Source organism: Myotis myotis, unplaced genomic scaffold (assembly GCF_014108235.1).
Source record: "Myotis myotis isolate mMyoMyo1 unplaced genomic scaffold, mMyoMyo1.p scaffold_m19_p_4, whole genome shotgun sequence".
NCBI classification, from domain to species: Eukaryota; Metazoa; Chordata; class Mammalia; order Chiroptera; family Vespertilionidae; genus Myotis; species Myotis myotis.
Genome location: NW_023416346.1, coordinates 111,614,483 through 111,634,622, shown reverse-complemented (window position 1 = coordinate 111,634,622; position 20,140 = coordinate 111,614,483). Strand labels below are relative to the sequence as shown.

Genomic DNA, 20,140 nt, shown 5'->3' with positions numbered 1-20,140 from the left:
ACATATGTCTCCTTTTTTCCCCCCACTGACCCCCTCCAGACAGCCCCTGACCCCTGCCCCAAGACCTCACTGCCCCATTGTCTGTGTTGAAGGGCCATGCATATATACTTAGGTCCATTTTTAATATAACACTGTTCTTCATTATCAATCCAACTTCTTATAAATATCATTGCATCCTTCAAGCCATCCTCTTTTAGAAAAGATTCAAATTCTTTCACCTTGATGAACTTTAGCCTCTATAAATCTTTTTCCCCACTCTGTAGTTTGTATTTTTAACAGTATCAATTTCATTTAAAAATTCTATATTTTTCTCACAGTAACTGTTCTTCCTAAAAACCTTATTAGGTCACTACTCTACATTTTCATATTTTAAAATTAAGTGTAGATGGCTCTCAAGCACTAACCCTATTCTTAATAGCAATGCTACTGCCAACTATTTAATAAATAACTACTAAACATTTAATTAAAACTAAATAGGTAATATTAATTCCCCCATTTTGAATAAGAGTTCCCACCCCAACCATAAAGATTAATTTTCATAAAAGGGATAAAAGTACCTTGTGTATAGGCATAGTCATCTGATCCAGAACTAGAACTCCTGTGGTATTTATGGCTTCCCTTTTCTCCCCCAGAGCCTGGTATCATTGAAATGGGTTGAATAGGTTCTGGGGCTGCAGAAGGTTCTTCTTGGTCCACTAAATTTAAAAGATTTTCAGTCGTTGTTCGGCCTACGGTAATTTTAAAAACTGTAGTTGGGTTTGGTATTACACGAGGAGATGGTGATGGAGCGCATGAAGGTCCAGTTGGCTGTGTATATGTAATATACACAGGATTAACACTAAATGGAGGTTTTGGTTGACTGGATATCCCTCTTGAAGGAGAACTTGAGGGTGGAGTGGTGGCTGTGTACAGCGAGTGCTGATTCCGTGGAGACTGCTGATTACTGATAGGTGAAGGACTCCTTTGAGAGGGTTCAACTGTAATTTCTATCTTCTTCATGGATCCTTTGGGTAAGCTAGATGTTGTATATGGGAGATAAGCTACTGAATGGTTTCCCTGTTTGTGATAGCTAGAAGGTCCTTGTTGATATGGATGAGGTGGAGTAGTTGAAGGACTAGGGGGCATAAAGACGTGGGAACTCGGGTGGCCCAACGGTGAAGGTTGCACTTGATGTTGTGGAGAGCTGAAGGGTGAAGGACACTGCGAAGGAGGTGGCGAATGGTAAGCAGGCTGAGGGATCTGTTGTTGTTTGGGAGAATACTGAGAAGGTTGATAGTTCTGTTGATGTGGATAAATAGGTAGAGGACGTTGGCTATAATGAGACACAGGGCCCTGTGGTGAGGACTGCCATGGGGTACTCTGAGGAGTTCGTCTTCCTGATGGACTCTGAGATGTCTGTCTAATATAAATAGAACCAGGAGACCCATAGAGATTGCTTGGAATTTGTGGAAGAATTTGTAAAGCTCTTGGTACAGTCTGTCCAGAAGGGAGGTTTTGGGATACTGTAACAGTAATTGGATTTGTACTATACCGAGGTATGTGCATGTATGAAGGAGGTGAAGGCCCTTGCATAGCAGATGGACTCATTCCTGTTTGCATCGAAGATGGCTGTTGAGGTGGCTGTGAAGGAGGAGTAGCTGCAGTTCTGTTCTGTTCATTCATAAAAAATGGATTGTAGTTTGGAGTAGCAGCCACAACAGCTGGAGCCGAGTGTGGTTCCGGAACTAAACATATCAATTGTTTACCTGCTGCATGCTGTGGATCAATATGTCCATCACTTGAGCTATGTACCAGTGTTCGACCACCATTAAGTTGTGCTCCATCTCCTGGGTGGTAGCTACTAGGAGAATGGATACCCAGGTTAATATGCAAAAGGCGATTTCTATTCATTCTGTTGTCATCTGGACTATGGTATTCCATATATAAGTATTTGCTACTCTCCTGGGAAAGGGCTCGGCAACAGGCTTCAAGATTGTTGTTATTCTAGGGGAGAAAAATGGTTAAGGTAAATTGGCAAAATTAAAAAAATCCTAATAGTGGAAGTCAAGCTTTGCCAGAGAGTTATGCCAATATGATTGCTATTGAATTACCAGAGAACAGTATTTTAAGCACAAAATTCTTCATGGTCATCTATCCTTAAAAGGAGATCTCAAACAATTTTATAGACATTTAGTTTACATGACTAGTGCTACCACTATTGCTACCAAAATATAAAGAAGCTACTAATGAACATTGTGACTCAAGCCCAACTTTTCTGAATCCAATTCCAGGACTCATTTATACTTGTCACATCTCAAAAAATTAAAATGTTGGGCTAATCTTATATTCACCACAATTGCTGCAATATATAAGTATAAGTAATAGCCATCATTAATATTTAAACATGAAAATAACCATGCTTTCTAAAGGCACTGAAATCACAAGAGGAGAAAAAAATTATAAAGCAGCCTTCACTTTTCTTTTAACCAAAGTTATCTCTATATAACTTCAACTGTCTCTATCACTATGAAAGATTAAGCTAAACAAAGAAATAAGTAAAAAAAAAGTCCACTTTTTGAACTATGACTCCATGACTTTGCCAAAGTTGGTATTGGCTGACTTAATGAAATTCTTCATAATCCTACAGTCTTGAGTTTTTATCTGATGAAAGGTAGCTTGGTAAACTTTCAAAATCATTTAAGGATTTTAATTTTTTGAGTTATACACACACAGATATGATAATAGCAAACATTTTAGATGTTCCAATCGACAGTAATGAAACTATTAACAGGTTCCTTCTTTTTTAAGATATAAGATCGTTTCCATTAAAATATAAAATTCAGCCCTAACCAGTTTGGCTCAGTGGCTAGAGAGTCGGCCTGTGGACTGAAAGGTCCCAGGTTCGATTCTGGTCAAGGACATATACTTTGGTTGCGGGCACATCCCCAGTAGGAGGTGTGTAGGAGGCAGCTGATCGATGTTTCTCTCTCATTGATGTTTCTAACTCTCTATCCCTCTCCCTTCCTCTCTATAAAAAAATCAATAAAATATATTTAAATATATATATATATATATATATATATATATATATATATATATATTTATTTCAAACCTATGTTATTAGCCTAAAACACTATTATTCGTTGCCTTTGAAATAATCTATTTTTTCACCCTGGCCTGTGTGGAGCATCATTCTGTGCACTGGAAGGGCTGGGTTCGAACAGGGTGTGTACAGGAGGCAACCAATAGATGTACCTCTTTCACATCTCTCTCTCTCTCTCTCTGCCCCCCATACTCCCTAGGCAACCAATAGATGTACCTCTTTCCTCTCTCTCTCTCTCTCTCTCTCTCTCTCTCTCTCTCTCTCTGCCCCCCACACTCCCTCCATCTCTGAAATCAATAAAAAATTTTAATTGATTTTAGAGAGGGAGGGAGAGAGAGATAAAAACATCAATGATGAGAGAGAATCATTGATTAGCTGCCTTCTGCAGTCCCCTTACTGGGGATCGAGCCCACAACCCGGGCATGTGCCCTGACCGGGAATGGAACCATGACCTCCTGGGTCATAGGTTGATGTTCAACCACTGAGCCATGCTGGTTGGGCTCTAAAATCAATAAAAAAATTTTTTTTTAATAAATAAAAAAAAGCCTGGCCAGTGTTGCTCAGTGGTAGAGCATCTACCTATGCACCAAGAGGTCCCCAGTTTGATTCCTGGTCAGGGCACATGCCCGGGTTGTGGGCTCAATCCCCAGCAGGGGGCGTGCACAAGGCAGTTGATCAGTGTTAATGCATCAATGGCTGTTTCTATCTCTCCCACTCTCTCTAAAATTAATAAAAACATTAAAAAATTTTTAAAGAAATAATCTATTAACGTTTAATTATCACTACCTTCTCTGTAGTTCATAAATATGCATACAAATATGCACATTACATACTTATTACCATATATTTATTTTAAGGAAAAGTACATTTTATACAAAAATGAAACATTATACTTCTGCCGAGAACCAACTGAGGTTACACCTAAGATAGGACATACAACGCTGCAATTTTATTTATTTATTTTATTATTTTTAATTTATTTCAGAGAGGAAGGAAGAGGGAGAGATAGAAATATCACTGATGAGAGAGAATCATTGATCGGCTACCTCCTGCACTCCCCCTACTGGGGAATCAATCCCTGATCTCCTGATTCATAGGTCAATGCTCAACCACTTAGCCACACCTGTCAGGCAATGCTGCAATTTTAGAGCTGGAAGAACTCTTAGGTTTCATCTACACAAGAACAACTCATTTACAGATAAGAAAAGAGATGCCTGGAAAAATTACATGGCTTGACAACAAGCACTTAACTAGTTAACAGGAGAGCCAGGTCTAGATTCTTGGTTTCCTGACTTCCAGTGCTCTTTCCCTTAAAACACAAAAATTTCAAGGGAGAGGATGTTAGGCCAAAAGTACATTACTACACTAAAGCTTTAGGGAGTAAAAGAAGATTTGGTCAAGCAAATCTTTGCAAAATGAAGTATCAGAAATTTAAAGAATTGATGTTCTGAACATTCCACAAGTAAATTTTATCCTTTTCCTTATATAAAGCTTTTTATTTTTTAAATTCTTACCAGATAATATTTTTCCATTGATTTTCAGAGAGAGAGAGTAGTAGGAGAGAGAGAAACATCAATGTGAGAGAGACACATAGATTGGTTGCCTCCACCATGAGCACTGACCTGGTGGGCGGGGATTGAGCCTGCAACTGAGTTACGAGGTACCTGCCCTTGACCAGAAATTGAACCTGAGACCCTTTGGTCTGCAGGCTGACGCTCTAACCAGTGAGCAAAACCAGCCAGGGCATATAAATCCTCTCTGAAATCAAATTCAAATATTTTTAAAAATACGTTATGATCCACAGAAAAAACACACATAATGTTAAAATTTAAAAAGAAAATAATTAGAATTCAAAGTCTGGGGTTTTTCTTATCTTTCTTGGAAATCATGCTGATCAAGGGAGGAAAGCTAGATATTAAGCAAATTTGGAGCCAAAGGATTCATATGTCACTGACATAGCTGAAGAAAAAAAATATGAAAAGTGAAAATAAGACTATCTCCTTAAAGTATTTTTATAAACCAATAGATTAAGAGAAGACAAACTTAGAGAGTTTTATTTGAAACCTAAAGCAGTTATGGACACTTCACTATTTGACATCTGTATTAATGATCTGGAAATTTCATATTTTCTACACTGAAAATAGGTAGCCTAATTAGTATTGTTGCAAAAAGGATCCAAATTCAAAATGATACAAAGTTGGTTTTGTCAGCTTATTTCAAATATGTCTACAGTGACAAGTTGAGTAAATTTTCCTGAAAAAAATTTAAAAAAAGATATTTAAGTATTTTAAAAAGAATACCACCAGAATAGATTCAAATGTCATATTTAACCTGGTAAATATCTTAAAAAGAAAAAAAATGGATAAAAAACGTTTCAACCAGTAAGCATGAAGAATAAAAAAATCAAAACTGTTTAAAGAGGTCATAATTTTTATGAAGACATATATGAACTCTCTGGAAAGGACCGATGCAAAATAAAGCATCATACTTTCAAAAAGTGATCCTAAATTGAGGGATGAGAGCCCTGAGATAGGATGTAAGGTTTATGTTTTAAATGCAAACTACTGAGCATCATATATTTTCTGACTGGTAGGAGGTAAGTTCCCTATCAATTAACTATTAATTCCAAAGGAACAAAAGAGTAAAAGACTAATGACAATGTAAGTTATCACCAAATGTTCATTGAGTTGAATTTATAGTTTCATTCTTTCAGTTTAGTAAGTAACATGAAAACAACTAAGGCATGAAAAATTACAGGTGATAAAGAACTAAGTAAAATAAAATAAAAAGGTCAGAGCTAGGTGGGGCCCTAGGAGATTGCTAATGCTTTAAACCAGAGCTCCACTTGGTTTCTCTGCAGTGGGAAATACTTTTGATATCGTAATAAGCTAATTATTAATAACTAGAGGCCCAGTGCATGAAATTCATACACGGGTAGGGTCCCTAGGCCTGGTCGGCGATCAGAGCCAATCGGGGCCTTCTGGCTGCCGGCCAGGGCCTTCTTTCCCCAGCTGCTGGCCGGGGCCTTCCTGCACTCTGCGTCACCCCCTGGTTGTCAACGCACATCATAGCAAGTGATCAAACTCCTGGTCAAACTCCCAAGAGGACACTTTGCATATTAGCCTGATGATTGATAGATAGATAGATAGATAGATAGATAGATAGATAGATAGATAGATAGATATAGATAGGAAAGGAGCAAAGGGAAGGCCAGACATTTATGCATGTTCCCTGCAAAACACTGGAGGAAGGGGACTAGACAAAGGGAAGACAGACGCATGCCCAGTAAAGTTGGGATGACTAGGGAAGGTGATTTTCTGTCAGTCACACCTGGGAACAGAGGTCTTTGGCCGGAATGGATGTGGCTTGGCTCATTTGGGACTCCTGTGACTCTGGGCTTGTGGATCTTGCTTCCTTGCATTCATCCACATAGCCATGCACACAATGGACTAATGTACTGCAACTGGACTGATGCTGAACTGAAGCTGTTTTCAACATGGAAAGGAAACTCTGGACCCTAACTTTGCTTCGAGCTCTACTGAAACCCCAGCTATACTTCTTCTATGACTGGATAAAGGAAATGAGACTTTGGAAATCTAGAGACGTAATTCCATGCAAACACTCATCCTCCCGTGCAAGTCTCAGAAAATTTCTTTTCTTGGGATATCGCAAGGGCTCCACCCCCGGCAGCACCCAATGGGGAAGAGGACCCCACTTTGTCCGGTGTCACCAATACACCACCATTAAGTTGTGCTCCATCTCCTGGGTGGTAGCTACCAGAGACCGAATTGGGAGGCTAAAGTAGAAATTCAGATGGAATGTGTGTTAGAAAAAACAAAGACAAGCTGTAACACTAAAATAATTGACCCAAAGTTCTAGACCTAGTAGAAGGGCTTGCAAACAAAGGAAGTACTTCTGTTACCACCACTGTTCTGTGAGTCTCTCTTTAATCGTCATTAATCTCAACTGTATATAGGCTTAGGTTATATTCTGAGCCACTCATACTGTAGTAAGGTAGAGTTTGAATTGATTGTGTGAAGGAATCCAGTGGGCAAGACAGAAGTGCTGCTTCCAAATGTCAACTAAATATGGAAATGGTATAACCCCAAACACTGAGATCCTTTGAAGGATGATATGAAAGCCTATTGCCTTTGAGTGGAAGACATGGTCTATCAGAGATAGACAAGACAAAAGGAATGTGATTAAAGAAAGTGGCCTTAGTGGCATTTACTAAGTAGAAAAACAGTAAGAAAGAGAGTGAACTCTACAAATTTTCAAAAATAGACTCAAAAGTATGTAGTTCAACAAGTTATAAATTTGAGACTCAAAATTCAAGTCTACATTTTTGGGGACTGATGACACAGCCCAAGAAATTGACATATGAGGAGAATTTTATTTGCTACAATTTTTTACCACCACAACAAAGATTATCCAATCTAAAATGTTGATAGCACCAAAGTTGAGAAATCCTGCTCTAAGTGTCACCCTTGCCCCCTACACAAGAAAATTTAACAGAGTTCTAGTTGCCATAACACAAAGCCAGCTCTAATAAGGTAAAATGTAGCTTAATATCACTATCATTGGTGGGTAATCTACCTGTAACATGCATTGAGACACCACACCCTCTGGAATCTCAGGGAAACGTTGTCGGAGGTCAAGGAGAACCTGCATATCAAGCTGTGGACTGCTTTGCGCCATGCCAGAGCAAATGGTGGTCAAGTTTCTCTTAGGAAATGGATGCTAACCGGCTTTCCAATAGCAATGGTCTTCCAACACCGCAGTCATTTTCTATTAAAAGAAATTAAGGTATGGTTAAATTTAATTACATATTTCATTTTATTCAAAGAGAAACCATTAATATATTAAAATGGAAGGTTGGAAATTGACAAATTCAACCTAGCCAAAGACTTTTCTGATGTAATATAGCCATTACTGGTTTAAACACAAGTAAGAAAAGCCAACCCCCCCCCCCCCAACTTCAATTTCAGTTAATTGTTAAAAAAAAAAAGCTGTTACATTAAAAATACATAGTAGTATTATCTGGCAACCATACTTTCCCAGCCTTGAGAAATCCTACTTATATATATAATCAGTCATGTTTTCCCAAGGGCTATAACATCACTTCTCTAAAGCAGCACAATTATTTTGATGTCTGAAATAATAAAATAAGAAAACAAGGACTTGATAATATCACCACAAAGCATGCCTGTCCTGTTTGCCTTATATTCTCCCTGTACTTTGAAGCCAAAAGGTTTGAATTTAAAGTCTGAGTGAAGGAAATCCAATATCTAAATGAAATAACTGGGCAAAAAAAAAGGAAATATGCAATCCTTTGTTTTAAAAAATGATGCTGGTGGCCCATCAATAGTCAGACCTTCCCAGCTAGGCTTTCACCTAGCTCTGATGCCACTGGGACAGGTGCTAAAATGGCAGGATGTGGGATTACAGTTTAAGTAGAGGAAAATGACCCCCAATCATACTGACACTAGTTGAGTTAAGCACCCATGTAAATAAAACAACTTGTGCAGTGATAATGAAATCATAAATCAACTAGCAGCACAAGGGTCAATTAACCAACCTACTTTTTAATCCTTACTTCCCTTTTATTTAAAAATTAGAGGCCCAGTGCATGACATTAATGCTCCTGCATTGAGCATCTGCCCCCTTGTAGTCAGTGCACATCATAGCGACCGGTTATTCTGCCGTTTGGTAGATTTGCATATTAGCCTTTTATTATATAGGAGTGATGAGAGAGAGAGAGAGAGAGAGAGAGAGAGAGAGAGAGAGAGAGAGAGAGAGAGAGAGAGAGAAACATCAATGTGAGAAACATACTAGTAAATTGATTGCCTCCCACACGGTCCCCAATGGGGGACTGAACCTGTCACCTTTTGTTGTGGAACTACGCTCCAACCAACTGAACCACACTGGCCAGGGTTTATTATTTCCCATTTTTTACTATTTTGTCACTATGGATATTTTAGAGAGAGAGAGAGGAAGGGAGAAGGATAGAGAGATAGATACATCTATGAGAGAGAAACATCGATTGGCTACCTCCTACACACTCCCTATTGGGGATCAAACCTGCAACCCCAGACATGTGCTATGACAAGGAATCAAACCATGACCTTCTGGTTCACAGGTCAATGCTCAACCACTGAGCCACACCAACCAGGCAATTCCCCATTTTCAAAAGGCAAAAAAACCCTGAAACCCACACAGTGTAAACCATACAATTTCATAATATTTCTGCTGTGCTCAGTCACTAGATAGTCAAATATTTTTAAGAATGAGAAATAATCACTTGCATCTTCATAAGATTCCATGGAAGTGATAATTGTAAGACACATGTCTAAATCACACACATAAGGGAGAGTTATCTCACACCCAATCTTCTATTTCTTGCAAATAGTTCCCAGAACTGTAAATCATACCATTCCTTAAAGCAATGTAGACTACTACACAGAATATTTTTTTTAATATATTTTTATTGATTTTTTACAGAGAGGAATGGAGAGGGATAGAGAGTTAGAAACATCGATGAGAGAGAAACATCGACCAGCTGCCTCCTGCACACCTCCTACTGGAGATGTGCCCGAAACCAAGGTACATGCCCTTGACCGGAACTGAACCTGAGACCTTTCTATCCACTGAGCCAAACCGGTTTGGCTACACAGAATATTTTACAAATAAAAAGTATTGCCCCAGCTGGTGGGGCTCAGTTGCTTGAGTATTATCCTGTGCACAGAAAGGTTACCAGTTTGATTCCTGGACAGGGTGTGTGCAGGAGGTAACTGATCAATGTTTCTCTTATATCGATGTGCATGTGTCTCTCTCTCCCTCCCACTCCCCCTCTCTCTGAAATCATTTTTTTAAAAGTTAAAAATAATTAAAAATAAAATACTGAATTACTTTTGCTGGTTTATAATTAAGTAGATAATTAAAAATAAATTTATTGAATTTTTTATGGAATCTCTAATTTGACTTTCATTATATGCACAGAATTTCATTTTGCATGCAATCTGCTGACTTTTACTGGGCATCTAGATGTCTCTTCTTCCTTCCAAACCAAAACTATCAAGAGTTAGGTACTCTTTGTATCTACAAGGTGTTCACAAAGCTCCTATGTATAAGACTCTATCTAACCATAGGTAAAAAGAGCCATTAGGGACTGCTTAATGACTTCCAACCATCTACACAAAAGATGTCTAAGGAACATGAGGGAAAAAGTAAAATGTGGGTGAAGAATATAGATCACTTACAGTGTACATATACATGGGCCTTCTGGCCACCTTGTACTATTCTGATCCCTGCAATTCATTCTAATGTGGCTCATCTCACTGTTCCACTGAAATACTCTCTCCATCATCTCTCTTCCTCTAAATCCAGATGATATATCTTCTGGTCCCTATGCCACTTGACCTCTGAAGCATCTGACACTACCAATCACTCCTTTTCATTGTCTCTGTGACATCATAGTAGCCTAGTTTCTTCCCACCTCTTATCACATTAATGTTTCCCTTGTTTTTGCCCTAAACTGCCTCTTCTTATTCTACCTGTTTTTGCCCAGTGATCACACCCACTACTAAGGTTTCAAAAACTTTTAAAGGCTGATGATTCCCAACTTGATATCTTAAGCATCATACTCTCTCCAAGACTCCAGATATAAAGCCAACCGCCTAAAACAGCACCATAAGGATATACCCAAAGATATCAGTCACTATGTCCAAAAAGGAACTCCTTACCACAGCCCTTCCCCAAAGGCTTTCTCTTCTCTCCATGAATGTTACCACTCAGTTAACAAAATTAGAAACTAGGGTGTGATCCTTGACTTCCTGTTCTTGCACAACCAACTAAACAGTGTGTGAGATCAAGTGGGTCATGGTTTACACCCTGGTTCTGGCATTTATTAGTCTGTAGAAAATATATTCAATCCTTACGACTTTGAAGCTTCATTTGTAAAATGGCAATAACAGTAGTACAATTTAAATGGAAAACAGTCATAAGTCATGAAGCATTAGTTACTATTATTCAGGGCATGTCTGAATATTATTCTCATCAACTTCCTGCTGGTCTCCCCATAGGTCTTGCCTTCCTCCACGTCACAGCTAGAGTATTTGTTTTCTTAGATGCAAATCTGATCTTGTCTCCATCCTTTGCATAGATGTCCTGTACTGCCTTTTCTCAGGGCATTAGCCTACAAGCATCTATCTGCCTGAGACACTTTTCTATTGTCCTCCCTCCCCTCTGCTTCCTAAAGTCATACCGATACCCTATATGTTGGCACCTTCCAATGACCCCCCCTTCCTTAGTCCTACTGCCTTGCCTCTCCTCCTACACTGGGCTAGAGGACCGTCCACTATGCTACCACAGCAGGCTGTGCTTATCCTCACAGGAGAGCCAAACACTATACTGAAGCCACTTGTGTACCTGAAGGTCTCATATAAAACTGAAGCTCCACCTGAAATGTGCTGTTATGCCAGAGAGCGAGGAAGTACTCAAAAAATAATGGTAGCTGGTCACAGGACTTGTGGGTCAGCCAAAAGAGGCTCCCACTGGCCAAATCTGTGACAGTTTAAGCACCACATCAATTAAGGATATTAACGGGTTACAGGCCTGTAGAAGAGAGGAACCCATAAGTCCATATCAATAATAGTTAAAAATACACACTTACATAGGTGGAGAAGGGAGAGCTTTTGCTTACAGTAGAATCCAACTGGTAAACATGCAGAGTGCTAGAGTTAGAAAAATCATTTTGTAGCTATTACAGTATACAAACTGCTTCAAGCAAAAATCATCAATGGTTAATAAATCTAGGGAGGGGAATATGAATTAGGAGTAGGATAGATAAGTGGTCTTAAAGTATCTCCCCAAAGACTTTTTTATTAGTTGCACAGAGGAAATTTTTAACTATACAGTGGATAAACTGAGCAACATCTTGACTGGGTGAAAAAATTAACATCATCAATAAAGGACAGATAGCGTTCACCTCCAGATGTGATACCCCAAAAAGAACATATCACTTTATAGAATTCCAGTCATGGATGCGTAACCTGAAATGGCTCATGAGGAAAAAGACAAACCCTGAATGAGAAATGTTCTACTAAAAAAATGTAGAGAGTAGGAGAGGGTGAGAATGTCATCTTAAAAATGCCAGTGTCATAAAAGCTTTAAGCCTAGGAAAATATCAGAGATTAAAGGAATAGAGCCATGACAACTAAATTGGATACCCGATCCTAGACTGAATCCTATACTAAATGCGGAAAATATTTTTTAAAATGAATGGATCAATTGAAAAAATTGAAATGTGGATGGTAGATCAGAAAAAGTATTCTATTAATGTTAAATTTACTTAATTTACTGACTTGAATTAGGCAATGAAGCATTTAGGGGTAAAGGGTATGACATCATTATCGATGTTTCTATCTTTATCTCCCCCCCCTTCTCAGAAATTAATAAAAATAACCAAAGGACTTGTGTGCATGCATATAAGCATAACCAATGGACACAGACACCAGGGGGTGAGGGCATGAATGGGAGTGGAGTGGGTGGGCAATAGGAGGATAAGGACACACATGTAATACCTTATTAATAAAGAATAAAAAGAAATCTCAGGACAGAACACACACACACGTTAAAATTAGCCCTGGCCAGTGTAGCTCAGTTGGTTGAGCATTGTCCCATGCACCAAGCGGTCCCCTGTTCCATTCCTGGTCAAAGCACATGCCAGGGTTGCGGGCTTGATCCTTGGTGGGGGTGCGCAAGAGGTAGCTGATCGATTTTTGCTTTCACATTGATGTTTCTCTCCCCCTCTCCCATCCTCTCTCAAAAAATCTTAAAAACACACACCAAACACTCAAGTTTTACAGTAACGTACTTTTGTATTTAAGCCCATAGAATACAACGAAAATGAAGCATTGTCATATACTATCTTATAGACTGGATATGATACAGGTCAAAGCATACAATCTATTCTTGTCCATATATAGTTGACCCTAGACCAACATACCACGCAAGTCTACTTATATGCAGATTTTTTTTCAATGAATATACAGTTGGCCATATGTATTCTTGGCTTTCCCATCTGAACATTCAACCTACCTCAGATAAAAAATATTTTTGATCTTTGGTTGGGAATCTGCGGATCCAGAGGGCTGACTGTATGCATTGTTCTACGCCATTTTATATAAGATACTTGAGCACCTGCAGATTTTGTTTATCTGCAGGGGGTAGGAGTGGGGGGAGTAGTCCTGGAACCAATCCCCCATGCATACTGAAAGACAACTGCAATTAAGTTTTGGGGGAATCAAATGTTATACAGATATTCAACTGCATGGGGTCAGCAACCCTAAACCCCCCACATTCAAGGATCAACTGTTTATCAGTGTATGCAACAACTATGCAAAGTACACATGGAGTTTGTCTCTTAACATTATACTGGGATGCTAGTTTTTATATAATATTAAAGTGATTATTTGATGACTTGACACCTTAAAACCAGGCAGAGGACTCAAGCACTATCTGAACTGTACTGGCTAGACTAGGATGTGACCAAATTCCTGAGACACCCTTGAAACACCCCCACTAAAAACACAGATGGCCACAGCTGTGGACTGTGGAGCTGTGTAGGCAGTAACCCTAGATCAAGAAAGAAGAAATAGTGAAGGCATAAATCACACAGTTCCAAAGCCACAAAACCCAGGAGTGTCTGTGGGGTCAAGCCCTTATTTCTGAAGGCAGGATGAAGACTGGGGGCTTAGAATAGTATGCTTAGCGTGGAATCACTCAGGCTTCCTCCAGTAGTGCAGCTACACCCTCCCCCAACTCAGGAGTGCCAGCACCACAAGACACAGCAGCTGCGGGGATTTCTCCCAATAGAATTCCTCCTTCCAAAGAGAGTAAGCTCTTCAAGAGCTCTCTTGTGATGCTACAATTCTCCAAACTCTAGAAAATGACCTTGACACCTAGTGCTTTCTTTCCACAAACTTTTCTGAGCCCAGCAAATATGGTCAGTGCTGTTATGGCCCTGTTTACCTGTGCCAGAATTTTAGCTAACTTACTAAAATGATTACATTACAGGTTACAAACCAATGGTCTGTGAGCTGAATCCAGCCCACCCATCTGCTTTGTCAGAGTTAAAAAAAAGTTGAGCCACACTTTAAAATTGAAATTTTACATAAAAATTTGAATATCTAGCTTTCCTCTGAAAAATCAGATCTAGCATCTGGTTGAGGCTAAGCAGCCACTCCCTGGTTTAGAAAGGACATATACTCTCCATCTTGCCTAGTTTCTACAGTGTCCCAGACACTGAGGCCTGGTCTTGCTTTATTCATTGACATACTTACTGGATCTGTGTCACCCGAGAAGCTTATAGATAGTACTGTATTAGTCTAGTCTAGTGTGTCTTAACGGTATGCTATTGATGTGGTAGTCTGGAACACACTTCATCATGCAAGCCTGTTCCATGTGTTATGAGATCTTTAGCATCCTGGCCCCTCCTGTAAAATCCCAGGAATACCCCAAAGTGGGGCCTAGGGAAAGCAACAGTATTCCAGGCTGACAACTACTATTACCATGCTAAGTTTGATGAGGTGTGCATTTCTCAGGTTTGAAAAAGAGTTAGCCTTGCCTTAAGAGGACTTTCAAGATTAAAAAAGAAAAGAATCGCGAGGCTGTGGTGGCTCAGTGGTTGAACGTCAACCTATGAACATCGTGGTCGGCAAACCACGGCTCGTGAGCCACATGCGGCTCTTTGGCCCCTTGAGTGTGGCTCTTCCACAAAATACCATGTGCGGGCGCGCACATACAGTGCGACTGAAACTTCGTGGCCCATGCGCAGAAGTCGGTATTTTGTTGAAGAGCCAGTATTTTGTGAAGAGCCACACTCAAGGGGCCAAAGAGCCGCATGTGGCTCACGAGCCACGGTTTGCCGAGCCGCGGATTGCCAACCACTGAACTAGGAGGTCATGGTTCGGATCCAGGTCAGGCCACATGCCCAGGTTGTAGGATCAATCCCCAGTGGGGGGTATGCAGGAGGCAGCCGGTCAATGGATCAATGATTCTCTCTCATCAATGATGTCTCTATCTCTTTATTCCTCTTCCTTCCCCTCTTAAATCAATAAAAATATATTTTAAAAAAGAATAATTTTAATCATTTTCCTGATTGGTCTGGTCCAAATAATAGCTGTTGAACAAAGAGATATATACTAGTATAAATCTTTGGAACTTTCATCCATTTTCTTGCTGCTTTGCATGTTGTGATTTTAGATATTTATTGAGCCTATGTACTATGTACTGTGCTACATGCTTTATCTCATTTAATCCCTACTATAATCCCATAGGAGAGGTAATATCCATCCATATTTTACAAATGAGGAAATATGAGGTACAGATAGGGTAAATAATTTGCCTGTGGATCATACAGTTAAGCAGCAAAGAGGATACAAACTTGAAGTCTATGCTTTAGCCTTTATTCTCCTGTACCGATGGATACATGGTAAGACTTTGTTAATGTCATCACTTAAAGACAGTGTAAAATTTAACCCCAAAATTGCTTTACAACAAAAGAGTTTTTGTACCAGAATGTGAATTCTTCAAGGTGAACAACAACAAGAAATGGCTGATATTGTGGCATAACAAATAATCTTTTACTGGAAGAGGTAAGAGTCCTAATTTCAGGATTTTTCATGTATATGTATGTGTGTGTGTGTGTATGTATGTATGTATATGTGTGTGTGTATATATATATGTATATATGTGTGTGTGTGTGTGTGTGTGTGTGTATTAAAAACCCAGTGGCCCTAACGCCATAATGACCAAAGACCAGTCACCAGGAGACTGCATGCGCGGTGAGGTGCGCGTGGGTGGCCGGGTCTGCATGCACAGCGAGGCGCACGGGTGGGCGGGGACTTGACTCTGGGTCTCCCAGCGTGGCGGGACTCGGGGGAGTCCTGATGCACGGCAGGGTCTGGGGCCCTGGGTCTTGCACGGTTTCCTGCAGGTCTGGTCTCACATGATTTCGCGTGCTGGGTCACTAGTATCTTACTAATAAAAGCCTAGGTCAGTGGTGGGCAAACCGCGGCTCACGAGCCACATGCAGCTCTTTGGCCCTTGAGTGTGGCTCTTCCACAAAATACCACGTGTGGGCGCACACGTACAGTGCGATTGAAACTTCGTGGCCCATGCGCAGAAGTCGGTTTTTGGCCTGGGAGAGTCTATTTTGAAGAAGTGGCATTAGAAGAAGTGGGGGGTGTCAGTTGGTCGGGCAATGGGAGACACAGCGCAGGCGGGCCACAGGATATACACAGGGGAGGTACGTTGTTTGCTGAGGTCAACCCCTTCCACCTCTCCCATCGACACTCGTCTATCGGAAACAAGTATACAAGACGAGTGTGGATGGGAGAGTTGGAAGGGGGCAACCTCAGAGAATGTACCTCAATCAAATTGAGGACGTTTTTAGCAAAGGCCAGCTTAGGAGTACCCTAATTAAGTTAATAACAATGTACCTACCTATATAGTTTAAGTTTAAAAAGTTTGGCTCTCAAAAGAAATTTCAATCGTTGTACTGTTGATATTTGGCTCTGATGACTAATGAGTTTGCTGACCACTGGCCTAGGTGGTCCTCACGCCATCATGCTGTCACAAGATGGCTGTGCGCACAGCGGGCACACACAGGTGGGTGAGGCTGGGCTTGACGCTGTGTGCATGAGGTCGCTGGAGGGAAGTTGACCAGAAGGTGCATCGGGGGAGTCCCACAGGGCGCCGGCCATGGGATGGTACTCGGGGGAGTCACCCCTCAGGCTAAACATTAGGGCAAAGGGCACCACCCCACTCCACCTCCACCCAGGGGAAATGAGATTCAGCTCCAGTGTCGGGATAAACCTGGGGTAGCAGGAGCTGCCCACACTCCACGTCCACCCCCCAGCCTTGACCTGGGGTATGAACATGACAGAAAACCTCCCTGGTCACTGCCTGGTCCCCTATCCTGAGCTTCTCCCATCACAAGAGCAGTGATTTCATTTCTGACAAGAGCAGTGACCTCACTACCTGACAATGGAGCCTAACAGAACGTGGAACCCTGGTAGCCAGGCAGCCACGTTCTAAAACAGCCCCTACCCTGCTCATTTGATAGCGACATTCCCACCAAGGCACGTTCTGCTGTTTGCCGCAGTCCTGCTGCCGTGATAGGCAAAGAGTCAGCCAGGACAGCTTCTTCCACCGCTGCTGCTGCTGCTGGCTCCACACTCAGCCCTGACGCTTCTGGCCGTTTTCACGGGGAACCCGAGGTAACCCAGGGAGGCCCAGGGCGGTTTTCTTAGAGTCAGGCCACCACTCTCATCCCCCTCACCAGCCCCGTGTCCTCTGGGACTCAGGGGAGTCCCGCAGACCCATGGGGCACCGGCTTTGATGCAGCATCCCCGAGGGAGCCATCACAGACTCCGACAGGAGGGAGGAGGGAGCCAGATACCCAGGACTTGGCAAATAGTGATATTAAAATATTTCTTCTAATTAATTCCCTTTCAATGTGCATGAATTCGTGCACTGGGCCATACATATAAAGAGGTAATATGCAAATTAGGCCGGGAAGCCGTAATGGGTCATGACCAGACAGGAGGAGGTTGTGCGCGCAGGTGAGGCCTGGAGCGGAGATGGAGGCAGACACAGGGGTCCTGCCGGAACTGGCGCAGTGGCTCTGGCAGCCCAGAGTGGACACAGGCAGGAGGGCTGGGTGGCCTGGGGCAGAATTCAGGCACAGGTCCTCGCCACCCGAGATGCCAGTCAGGCCTGACTTCCGCGGCAGCCCGGCACTCCGCGAGTTAGGCTCCCGGCTGCCCGCGATGCAGGTCCGGCTTGACTCCCGCGGCAGCCTGCGGGGTACCTCCTTGCATGGCGGGAGGTGGGGCGCCTCCTCATGCAATTTCAATCGCGCGCTGGGCCTCTAGTATATATATAAAGGTGCTACCAAATAACAAGGGAAAGATATGAACATGAAAGTTATTATTTTCCCTAAATGAGTCTTCCAAATAATTTATAAAACAATCGACCTCTATGATTTTCATTACAGTGGAATCCAGTCACATAAATGCTGCATCTATTTCATATTCTTTTACATTCTAAAGAGAGATGCATGAACCCAAACAATATTCACATTAAAAGAATAATTAAAAGCATTGTCAAGCTCTAGTTGGTTTGACTCAGAGGTTAGTCCTGGCGAGGATGTGGAGGATAGGGAACTCTAGTACACTGCTGATGGGAATGCAGACAGGTGCAGACATTATGGAAAACAGTATGGAGTTTCCTGAAAAAATTAAATATGGAACTGCCATTTGACCCAGTGATCTCACTTTCAGGATGACTAAGAAACCCAAATCAGCAATCAGAAAGAATGTATGCACCCCTATGTTCACAGCAGCACAATTTACAATAGCTAAGATCTGAAAACAGCCCACATGTCCATCAGCAGATGTGTGGATAAAAAAGGAGTGGTACATTTACACCATGGAATACTATACAGCAGTTAAAAAGAAGGATCTCTTACCCTTTGAGACAGCATGGAGGGACCTGAAGAGTACTCTACTAAGCAAAATAAGCCAGTCAGAGAAAAATAAGTATCACATGATCTCACTCATATGTGAAATCGAATGAACAAAATAAACTGATGAACAAAATCGACCCAGAAGCATGGAACAGACTGTCGAATCTCAGAGGGAAGGGGTGGCTGGGTGGGAAAAGATCAACCAAAGACCTTGTATGTAATTATATGCATAACCCATGGACACAGACAATAGGGTGGTGAAGGCAGGGGGCAGGGGTGAGCTAGAAGGGGTCAATGGGGAGAAAATGGTGACATATGTAATACTTTCAACAATAAAGATTTAATAGAAAAAATTTAAAATACACATATTAAAACACAAAAAAAACTGACAAGGTCATCAAAACAGGGGAAGTCTGAGAAATGGTCACAGCTAAGAAGAGCCTCAGGAAACAAGAAACAGAAAACACATTAGGTAAAAATGAAGGAAATCTGAATTAACTAAAATATGAACTTTAATTAATAACAATGTTTCAATACTGTTCAATTAATTTTAACAACTGTACCATGCTAATGTAAGCTACTGATGAGAGAAAATGGGGTGCAGGGTATATGTGAACTCCCTGTATTATCTTCTCAATTTTTCTGTAAAATTAAAACTGCTCTGAAAAATAAAATCTATGTAAAAATTTTTTTAATTACCTTAAGGTGGTTCATGAGCCCTGGCACAGGCGTCTTATTCACATCCCCAGTTCTGAAAGCACCTTCTTTTCAGTAGTCTGGAAGTCTAACAAAATGAGATAGTTATCCTTCTGCTAACTTCCAAACTCAACACGGAAGAATGACAAATACTCATAAACCTCTGGTGCCTTAAAGTAACAGGAGACAGAAGGCTAGACCACACTTTTAGGGCAGGTGGTTCTTCCCCAATTATCATCACAAGCTGAATCTTCTTTTCCTTTAGGTCACAAATATCTTCTACAGCAGCAGTTAAAAAGACAAAAAGATAGCCCACCGCTCATTTTCTTAAGGCTTTTGCAGCACATCTGGTTGTGCTTGCCATCCTAAGCACCTCAATTCTTTTTAGAGAAGAAAGGATGAGCCTGGGCCTATCAAACAACTACAACATTTTCTATTGCATAGTTAAAATAGCATATAACTTTTCTAAAAATACTATTATATAATCCATTTTTGTTCTATGAAGAACAATTATATATAGAATAGTAGCACCTTTATTGGGTTATTTTGACAAGTGAGCCTTCTCTCTCCCCATCATTTAGAAACTATCTTCATTCCGGGAAACCTAGTAATTCAATGTTAACTTTATCATTTTAGGGCAAATATTGGCTTATAGCAGAGCCACGATGGACACAAGTTTCTAATTAATCTCCTGACTCCACCTCATTTTATAACCACAGTAGAGCTAAAATAACATATTTTGTTTATACTGTATAATTTCAGCACTTTACTATACTTTTAATCTTAATTTCTGTTACTTTATCTTAAACATTACCCAATAAATGAACTTC

The 20,140-nt window shown here is 40.9% G+C and overlaps 1 protein-coding gene across 22 annotated transcripts in view; it reads right to left on the bottom strand.

The window, feature by feature from the left end:
• TAB3 (TGF-beta activated kinase 1 (MAP3K7) binding protein 3) overlaps positions 1-20,140 on the bottom strand; it is a 73,187-nt gene that overhangs the window by 31,687 nt on the left and 21,360 nt on the right. For 16 of the 22 annotated variants that reach the window (XR_004966856.1, XR_004966854.1, XR_004966857.1 and 13 more), the window contains exons 3-5: positions 19,314-19,398; positions 7,679-7,870; positions 558-1,983 (exon numbers count right to left, since the gene is read on the bottom strand). Coding sequence is in view for 13 of the 22 variants with exons in the window: in XM_036304344.1 (XP_036160237.1) it covers positions 558-1,983; positions 7,679-7,780 (1,528 nt within the window). In the remaining 9 variants the exon portion in view is untranslated. Of the gene's footprint in view, positions 1-557; positions 1,984-7,678; positions 7,871-11,753; positions 11,815-13,180; positions 13,364-19,313; positions 19,399-20,140 lie in introns of all 22 variants that reach the window. The other 6 variants (XM_036304342.1, XM_036304341.1, XM_036304340.1 and 3 more) reach the window with 5 other exon arrangements.